Source organism: Crocuta crocuta, unplaced genomic scaffold (genome assembly GCF_008692635.1).
Source record: "Crocuta crocuta isolate KB4526 unplaced genomic scaffold, BGI_CrCroc_1.0 scaffold77, whole genome shotgun sequence".
Classification (NCBI taxonomy): domain Eukaryota; kingdom Metazoa; phylum Chordata; class Mammalia; order Carnivora; family Hyaenidae; genus Crocuta; species Crocuta crocuta.
The window spans coordinates 7,511,989-7,521,896 of record NW_027532172.1 but is presented as its reverse complement, the minus strand read 5'-3'; the positions used below and the strand labels follow the sequence as shown (position 1 = coordinate 7,521,896).

The 9,908-nt window shown below is 52.9% G+C and overlaps 1 protein-coding gene across 1 annotated transcript in view; it reads right to left on the bottom strand.

The window, feature by feature from the left end:
• Positions 1-699: 699 nt before the first annotated feature.
• Positions 700-9,908, bottom strand: part of MAPKAPK3 (MAPK activated protein kinase 3) — a 28,008-nt gene continuing 18,799 nt past the window's right edge. The window contains exons 3-11 of the mRNA XM_077777215.1: positions 9,651-9,790; positions 8,391-8,455; positions 7,835-7,914; positions 5,384-5,507; positions 4,114-4,189; positions 3,696-3,820; positions 3,165-3,250; positions 2,810-2,890; positions 700-2,115 (exon numbers count right to left, since the gene is read on the bottom strand). Of these exons, the coding sequence (XP_077633341.1) occupies positions 1,963-2,115; positions 2,810-2,890; positions 3,165-3,250; positions 3,696-3,820; positions 4,114-4,189; positions 5,384-5,507; positions 7,835-7,914; positions 8,391-8,455; positions 9,651-9,790 (930 nt within the window). The 3' untranslated portion in view covers positions 700-1,962. The remainder of the gene's footprint in view (positions 2,116-2,809; positions 2,891-3,164; positions 3,251-3,695; positions 3,821-4,113; positions 4,190-5,383; positions 5,508-7,834; positions 7,915-8,390; positions 8,456-9,650; positions 9,791-9,908) is intronic.

Genomic DNA, 9,908 nt, shown 5'->3' with positions numbered 1-9,908 from the left:
CTGCAGTTGACAAAAGTGAGGCGGGAAAGCCTGGGGACTTGTCCCAGGTCGCCAAGCTAGGAAGGAGTCTATATTTCAGGAGTGCTGGCTTCCCCCTGCCTTCAACCATCTCCCCCACACCCTGAGGGGATGGGAGGTGGAGGAGGGAGAGCTGCAGGTGCCAGATGAGCTCTTGGAAAACTGGGAGATTTCAAGATAGGAGCTGAGGGAAGATGCCACAGCCAGGGCCCCCCATCTAGGCTGCCCGCAAGGGCTCCCGAGGGCTGACGGTGCTCTGCTGCCGGAATAGTCAAAAGACAGTCTCCAGCGTCCCGCCCCCTTCCCTCCCCGACATTCTCCCTGCCAAATGAAATCTGGCAGCTTCTGAAAATAGCTCAGCGCTGCAGCAGGCTCTCTGCCCGCCCTTCAGCAGGCTGGCATGCAGCTGGGGGTGGCCACTGTGGGCAGACGCTGGTGCACGCACGGCCGGGGGTGGGTGTCACACACACAGTGCACTGGGCACCCCAGACCTGGTGGCATGAGACAGCTGCCATTCCTCCACTCCTCTGACCTTTCCCGCCTGGCAAGGCCACGGTGGCCCTGGAGCCAGCCTGGCATGTTTACCAAGCCTGAAGGGGGTGAAATCACTAGTAGGTGTGAGCAGCTGCCCTTGGGCCACTTTTGTCCACTCATGTAGACAGAGAAACCTAGGAACCAGGAGAAAATCCCAAAATGGTGTTTATTAATATCTAGATGTAAACCCCAGTGGTGTTTTCCTACCTGATGTGGTCTAGGGCTTCCCAGCCAGTGAGAGAGGGTCAGGAACCAGGCTGTGAATCAGGCACTTGTCAGGCCCCTATCAGGCACTAAGAACCCTGAGGCTACACCGGGCAGGGTGGGCCTGGGTAAGTCTGGGCCAGCAAGGAAGGGATCCTCTCTTTTCCCGCTCAGGCCGAAGCCAGGACCCAGAACCAGACCTTCTAAGCATCACTCAGCAGCCCTCCACTGCCTCAGGTCTGACCTGGAGTATAGAAAGAGACCCCTGATTAACGGGAAGCCTCTTGGTCTTGTCCTCAGCCATCCACTCTCACAAAAGTACACCAGGAGACAGTCCCTGCCATCAACCAGGACAAGGTGGAGGATGAACCGTTACAGAGAGAAGCTTTCTTGCCTGGGATCTGGTGAGCGGGTGAGGGCAGGAGAACTGTACCAGCTTTTGTCACAGGGTCAGTTTCCAAAGTAGAAAAGGGTTAAAAATACCTCCCACCCTTCCCTGAGATGAGAGGCCACTCTTTGGGTAAGGGGTAGTAACAGGAAAACTAGGCCCAGGGACTCTGCAGAGAGAGAGCTCCAAGGGCCCTGTGGGATGGGGTTGCAGCAAGATAGGGCTGGATGCCCCAGCGAGGCAGGCAGACTGCCCTTGTGGCCTTAAGGAGACCAAAGGGAGGAATCCTGAGAAGGGCAAGTAGTGTGAGGGAGATAAGCCTCTCCAAGGAAACAGAGGTGGACCCTCAATTGCCCCTTCTCCCTCCCTTGCTCTCTTACTCAGCATTCACAGACAGCAACTCGGTCCCTGGTCACCATGGCAACCAATGGCCAGATGCCTTTCCCAAGGCCAGGCCCATCTGCCCACCCCACAGAGGGGTGTCTCCATAGGAGGAGGGAAGCCCACCACAACCCCCAGTAGCCTAGAAGTCTAAGGCCATGCCCCAGCGCAGGACAGACCTCTGTCTCACTAGGGCTGCTCTGGCCAGAGGCGCTACAGCTGTGGCAGGTGGCTCCCTAACTCCCGGGCTCTGGGCCCTCTCTAGTGAGGTTTGGAGTCACAGTCTCCCATCCTGATGTTCTAAGTGACAAATTAAAACACAACAAAAATGATCCTTTTGTTAAAAATAATGACCTCAGGCCCTCTGGGTCAGGGCCTCAGCACACTCTGGTCTGTGCCCCACACCGAGAGGCTCAGCTCATCCAAGGCCCCGTGAGCTACTGGTTGTTGCACCCCTGTGAGGCTGAGGAGCTGCCTGCTTGCTTCTTTCTCCGCTTGTTGAGCAGTCGATTGTTAGAGGTCTTCAGGTCCTTGATCTGCACCTGGTCATAGTCCACACGCATGGTTGCCAGGGCACTGGTCATCTCCTCCTGGGGACAGATATCCATGGAAGTCAGGATGTACTGGCCTCAAGAGCCATCACCCTCCTGCCTCAAGCCCCTTTCTAATGTCAATGAGGACAGTAACAGCCTTTATTGCCCAAGCGCCCAGCACTGGGCCACCCCTTGTGTCACATAATCTCACTACAGTCCTTTCTGGTAGACACACACTGAGCTTATCCACTAAGACACAGAAAGTATAGTGACTCCCTGGGACCACACAAGTGTAAGTAGGAGAGGGACTTTGGCCAATGTCACCTGCTAAGAGCCACAGGCTTGCAGGGGACATTATCTGGAAAGGCACCCAGGACACGGAAGCCTGAAGATTGTATCTAGGGTATCCTGGGGCTCTGATCTGCTGTCTCATATGCTCAAACCTGGCTTCTGCTGAGTCTAAAACCAGGCTGACCACCCACCCAAATAGAAACTGTAGGGGGGTTATGGCCAAAGCCCCTTCACTAAACCCCTGGCCCAAAGTCCCCATGAGCCAGAAGCACTGCCCTGAATGCAGTAGTGCAGCCCAATGCTCTAAGTGCCACAGTTGGGACACTGGTGCAGTAGTGACACTCTGTGCTCTAGGCACCAGGGAGGGGCTGACGACCCAGGCTCTCTGTAGCCACCACCCTGGAGTCCCTTTTTCCAAAACACTGGAAGCTGTAAGGAGACTGAGGCAGCATCCACCTACCTTGACCTCATCCCAGTGGTCTCTATCCTCCTGCAGCACCCGGGCCGTGTGAAGCGGGGTCTGTGGCACCACCATCGATTGCTGAAAGGAGCCCCAAGCCCATGGATTAGAACCTGCAGTCACCTGGGACAGCACTGGCTCCCCACTCCCAACCCCTTTCTTCCTGTCTCAGATGGGACATCCAAGGCTCAGTGAGGTGAAGGAGCCTGACTGGAGCTGTGGCAAAGTTAGGCTCTCGGTGGGGTCCTATCACACATCTGTGGCCTGCACCAGGACCTCCAAAGCCATCACCATCCTGCCTGCAGCCCCACTCCAGCTTGCCACCCCGCCCACCATAGGGCACAGAGGCGCTCACATTGATCCAGGGATGGTTCATGAACTGTGTGATGGTCAGCCTCTCTGTGGGGTCTGTCTTCAGCAGGAGGCGGATCAGCTGCTTAGCTGGGGAAGAATGGGGAGTGGGGAGGTTACAGAGTTCCTCAGAGCCAGCACCCCCCGCTCTGCACATGCCCCCAAATTCCTAAGCCATAGAAACAGTGAGCTAATAACTGTTTCTTGTGTTAAGCCACTAAGCACGGGCGAGGGCGGGGGGGGGAATGGGACTCATGAAGCAGCCATAGAGAATGGATACCGGGTCCCTAAAGGGAGAAATATTAGTAAGGGACAGGAGTTAGAGGAAGTTTTGAGGAGGCAAGTTTTCAGCCCACTTGGCAGATATAGAAACTGAGGTTTAGAAAGTTTGGGTAACTTGCCTAGGGTCACACAGCTGGGATATGGGATATGGGATGTGGGATGTCACACACACAAGATTTGAACATAGGTTGCTTTACACCAAAGTGGTATCTCCAAGAATGAAGGCTAATGGGGTCCATTGGAGCAAGCTCACCATCCTCAGAAACCTCTGACCATTCAGGATTGGGGAAGCCATACTGGCCCAAGCGGATCCTCCTCTTCATCCCTGGGGAGATGGCCTGGCCCGTGTTGGAGTAGAAGGGTGGGAAGCCACACAGGCTGCAGGAGAGCGAAGGTCATTCAGCACAGGTGTGAGGGCAACGCCAGGGTAGACCCATTCCCCTCCCCAAATCCCTGACTGGGAAGACAGGCAGCCACCATGGCAGCCACCTCGGCAAGAATCCAGCCCTCTGGACTCTGGGCTTATCCTAGGAATGCCATCTGCCCTTGGCATGGAAAGACTTTCAAGCAGCCTGAAGGAGGGATGTCCCCTGATCAGAAATTAGAAGGGAAGGCAGAGTGGTTCTGAGGATATGAGGGAGTAGTGTAGGGGTGAAGGTAGTGGTACTCACAGAATGTACATGATGACGCCCAGGGACCACATGTCACACGACTTGTCATACTTCTCTGGACCCAAGACCTCAGGAGCTAGCAGGGCAGAGGGCACAGGAGGGCATTCAGCCCCAAAGGTCCTGAAGCCCAGATAGGAGCATGAAGCCTAGCAAGGTGGGGAACAGGTGTCTGGGCTGGGGGGTGGGGAAGAGCAGACTGGTGTCTGGCACCTTCTGGGAAGGCAGCATGTGTGTGAAGTTGCGGGAGGAAAAACAGCTCCCAGGAAAAATAAACCCGTTTTTAGGCTGGGCTGTAAAGAATGATAGCCTCCTAGGTTCTTTGGCCCAATGTCAGTCTTGGTGAGGGAGGAGAGGGAGAGAAGTCCAGTCTGGGATTCGGTGGGGTCCTGCCACAGGTGAGAGGGCCTCAGCCCACCAACTGCCCTGTGTCTCTTGTTTCCCTGAATGTACAGCCCAGATCATGGGCAAGGAGGGGCCAGGGGTAGGGCTCTGGTTTCTACTTTCAGCTTGGCTACCATCCCACGAAGCCTTGTTCTTCCCACCTGTGCAATGAGATGGGTAGGCCAGAAGATTTCCAAGCCAAAATACTGCAAAACACATCCTGGTAAACAGGATACAGTTTCAGCTGTCTCAAGGGCTCCCCACCCCTTCAGCAGCTCTCTTGCAAGGCCTCCCTGAGGGAAAAGAGCCCTCTGTAAATCGAGCCATCACCCCTCTCTCACAGTAGGGGTACTTGCATCAGGGGCCTTTCCAGATCTGGGCTGCCCACTCACAAGGAAGCAAGGAGCTTCTCTGGGAAGCATGAGTATGTGACACCCCCAAGTCCCATCCGTGCCCTGGTCAAAGGGACCTCTCCCTCAAGACAAATGGCTGGTGCCCTGTATCCTTCTAATGTAATAGGAAAGGCCTGTCTACTTTCTGAATATGAATACCAGGAAGATAAAAACTGGAGAAAAACAACTGAGGTTGGGCTCCGTCCCGAGCTGATGGCAGCCTTTTATCACGTATATATTTAGAGCTGCTGTGATGTCATTCAGCTCACAGGCCACAGCCAGAATTTTCCTGGATCTATTTTCAAAAGCAGAAGCTGAAGTTTGGGAGAATATTTTTGCAGCCTCCGGCCCCCCACGTCACCGCCTCCATAGAATCCTTTCCTCCTTCCTTACTGGGCTTTAACCCTTTGGCTTCTGCAACCCATGGACTGCCCCCTCTGGACCACAGCAGGGTCCAGTAGGAGTAGGGGCATACAAACCATATCCCAAGGACTCACCCACATAATAGGGAGTGTAGCAGGGTGTCTGCAGGGCATTTTGAGTGGTCTCCTTGGCAAAGCCAAAGTCAGTGAGTTTGAGTACTGCATCTTTCTCCTTGGACGTGTAGAGCAGGTTTTCAGGCTGGGCCAGGAAGATAAAACATTGGTCTGGAGTTAAGCACCAAGCAGGGGCAGAGTCCCAAGATGATCTTCAGGCAGACTTCCTTCACCCCAATCCATTCAGGAGGAACCAGCTCCATCTCATTAAAATGACCTGGGCCCTGGTTACTAACAACATGGGCCAAATATGGAAAAGACCAAGGTGGCTGAGAGGTGATGCCTCCTATCCCAGAAGGGAAACAGAGGCAGGTGTTCAGCAAAAGCTGTGAAAAGCCAAGTGCCACAGAGAGCCCAGGGGCAGGAACTTTGGAGACTATGTTGGTAATACTGCCATGAAATACCAAAATGAGGGTTCTGGGGCAAGGTAGGCTGTCAAGTCCATGTCCTTGTGCCCAACCCAGACTAAGCTAGCAGGGCAGTGCTGCCTGATATTGCTCAGGGAAAAGGCCCCCACCACTTAGGCCCCAGGAGTTACACAGAAGCTGTTCTTCATGGTTGCAAAGCAGAGAGAGCCTGAGGAAAAGAGCAATGGGAGGTCTGTATAGAGGAGGCAGCCCTGAAGCTGGTTTTATTTTTTTATTTTTGTTAATAGTTTACTGTCAAGTTGGTTTCCATGTAACACGCAGTGCTCATCCCACAAGTGCCCTCCTCCATGCTCATGGGTAGGACCTAGGCCCCTGGAGGAAAGGAGGGACCCTCAAGCAGACCTGGAGTAAAAGGACAGGGTATTGGATAGAATTCCAGTTTGGAGCCAGTGAAAGCTTTTTCTCCAGTTCTGTTTAAGATGATCTGACCTTGGATTGGGATAAAAACAGGAAAGCATGTTTAGTTTATTCAAGGGAGTCACCTCTACAGAAGCCTTTTCTCTCCTTGGGGGAAAAAAGAGGAAGCCAGGGCCAAAATAAAGCAAGGGTTCGGAAGGTGAGTCTGTCCTGATCCCACATGTATCCAGAATCAAAAGCTAAATGGACTGGCAATACTCAGCCAGAGGAGGAGCCTGATGCTGCAGCTGGGCCCTCTCACCCTCTCTACCCAGTCTCAGGAGGAAATAGACCCCAGGGTGATGCTCTAAGCCTGGGGCAGAGCCTCAGGACTCACAGATTCTGCTCTGATGGTGGCTGGCACATGTATGCATGTGTGTGCGGGACTGCCTCACGCATGCATACATGTTTGCATTTTGCCCATCCACTCCTGATGAACTATAGCACCCAGTCCTCCCTAGATAGGACATTTGGAGAGCTGAGCTTCTAGAAAGTGTCTGAAGCCCATCCACTGAAAGGGCAAACAGGCCCAGGGGCTGGGACTACCTCAGCAAATGGTTTCTTTCCTTAAGATGCTGGCATTCAAGGGCCTAATCTACCAAAACTACGGCTCTTACTTCACAGAAGCCCCAACAGTGTCAGGCAACCCCTGCCTGACACCTGGCACATTGCATGTTCACAAAAATCCTTGCTGAAAGAATGAATGAGTGAATCCCAGTGTGGCATCTGTGCAGGCTTAGGCAAGGCACAATCTCTCTCTGAGACTTGTCTTCCTCATCTGTAAAATGGGTAATGGCTCCTGTCACAGGGTTATATGAGGATTAAACAAGATGCTTGTCAGTGTCTACTGGCTTAAGGCAGGCACTCAGTTATGCTGAGATTGCTACTGGGATTGCACAGTGTTTAAAAGAAACAGGAAGTTCATAGCAGCACTCTCAACAATAGCTAAAACATGGAAAGAGCCTAAGTGTCCATCAACAGATGAATGGATCAAGAAGATGTGGTTTATCTATACCATGGAATACTACATGGCAATGAGAAACAATGAAATCTGGCCATGTGTAGCAACATGGATGGACCTTGAGGGTGTTATGCTGAGCGAAATAAGTCAGGCAGAGAAAGACAAATATCATATGTTTGCACGTATAGGAGGATTAGGAGGAACTTGACGGAGGAACAAGGGGGAGAAGAAGGGCGGAAATGGTGGGGGAAAGGGAGAGAGGCAAACCATGAGAGACTCTTGAATGCTGACAAAAACTGAGGACTGATGGATGTGGGGGGGAGGGGGGGATGGGCATGGAGGAGGGCACTTTGTGGATGAGCACTGAGTGTTATGTGGAAACTAATTTGACAATAAACTATTTGTAAAAAAAAATAAATAAATAAATAAAAGAAACAAGACTCATCTGGCTAGAGCAGGAGTATGTTGAAACCATGGGAGAAGTAGCTGAGAAGAGCAGTCTGGGCCAGGGGGCAGAAGCTTTGAATACTGATCAAGGAAACTTGCCTCCATCTAGTGGGAGCTGGGAGCCATTGAGGGTTGTGTACTCCCTTCTCTGGTCCCCCAACCTGGGTCCTAGAGCCTCACCTTGACATCTCGGTGGGCGATGTTCTGGCTGTGCAGGAACTGGATGGCAGTGCCAATATCCCGCATGATTCCTGCAGCTTCTGCAGACACAGAGGAGGGGGTGGTGATGCCAATCAAAAGTCAAGTAGCCTGGGGTCCCCACCCATCACCCCCCTGGAATAGCACAAGCTGGTGATAGCAGTCCTGCCACCCAGGACACCTATCTTATACCCTTACCCCCAGTCATCTTTATTTCCTCTGGGGGTGGAAAGCAGAGCCCCACTCTACCTCCTTCCTCAGGCCTGGGCTACCTCTTCTCAGTTCAGATGCTGGTTGGCACCAAGAGGCTTTGAGGCCTCCATCCCAAAGCCATGAAGGGTCCATATCTGACAAGGTATTATGAACTCATGGAAATCCTTGGGGGGATGGAAACTCTATCCCACCATCTCTTGTTCAGCTGGGGAGACTGAGGTACAGAGAGGAGCAGGGTCGTGCCTGCTCATACAGCATCATACAGCAACTCTGTGTGACTCATCTCAGTCAGAACACCCCCTCTGGTCGAGCTACACACACATACCTCTCTCAGTGAAAGCCTGGTCACCACGTTCCTGAATCCGGCTGAAAAGCTCACCACCTTCCATGCTAGAAGAGAAAAGTGACTGTAAGCAGGGAGAGGGCTAATCAATCAGGTGTCAGCCTGCCCCTGCTCTGAATCATGAACCCAGACCTCAGGCCTTGCTGCTCTGCCCCTGAGGAAGAGGCACCGTCAGCCTCCTGTGCCTTGCAGAACCTGGTACGTAGTGGGCTGTCAACTTGGGTGGGTTGAACTGAACTCTTAGAAACAGGGTGGGCTCAGATCCTCACCAGGGAGCCCTTGTATTCCCAGTGGCACTGCCCCCACCTGGCTGAGGCTTGGATACCCCAACCCTCATCCAAGCCTCAGTTTCTTCAAATGAGGGAGGAGATGTCAATTGTCATCATCATGACAACTGCTTTCTAAACATCTACAGGGTGTTGTACCCTGGGCAAACCCTTCATATGCACTGCTATGTGACACAGGGCTGGTCCCTTTACCTCTCTGTGTCTCAGCTTCCTCTTTTGTAAAGTGGAATTTATAGCACCAATGTCCCAGAGTTGTGTAGATTAACTAATACGCATAGAGCACTTAGAATGGAATCAGGTACAGGGTGAATACTACATTAAGATCCTCCTTCGCATTTTATATGGCAGTTAAAGAATTCAGAGAGATTAAAGGCTACCTAAAACCACACAGCCAGTCGGTGGTAGGGCCAGGATCTGAACCCCAAATCTGACTCAAGAGCTGCTAACCTATAGGATGAGGGAGAACTTAAAGGTAGGTGGGGAGGAACTTGAGATCCAGACACAGGGCCCAGGGTCTGGGGAAGGCTAGGGCTGAGCCACAGTGCTATTTGTTTGGAGAAGCCCAAGGTAGAAAAGGCCACTGGATCCCAGTATCTGGAGGGACCACAAGAGCACAAACCCAGGTGACTGTGTGTCCTGCTTCCCCCCACAAATCTCCCTGGACCTACAATCAGGACTTGGCTGCTTTCTCTGACAACTCTTCCAGCCCCTCCTCACAAAGTGAAATCACACTCAAGGAAGCCAAATTGGAGACTCTGTGGTTCCCATTGCATCCTTGTGGGAACAGCCTGTGGCTAGCAGCTGCACAGCTCCATGGGCAAGGCCTGAAGCTGCCCCTCCATCACTCCTCAAGGGCTGAGGTGCCTCCCAGAGCTGATATCTGAAGAGCAGAGAGGGCCCCTAGGAGAATGGTGGGAGCCTAAGGGCTACAGGAGTACCAATAAGGACAGCATACCATTCCATGATGATGAGGAGACAGCGCTTGCTGTGATGCATGTTCTCATACACGTCCAGGATGCGCACAATGTGGGGGCCTCCTGAGGCCTGCCAGTGATGGTCCACCTCCTGCCGGGCCTTGGGGCTGTCATACAGGAGCTGAGGGCAGGTAGGCACAGAAAGTGTCAGGCACACAGCCCACTTCTCCAGCAGCCACCCAGATAGTGCCACTGCCTCACTTTGCAGACAAGAATATGTAAGCTCAGAGAGGCCTGTG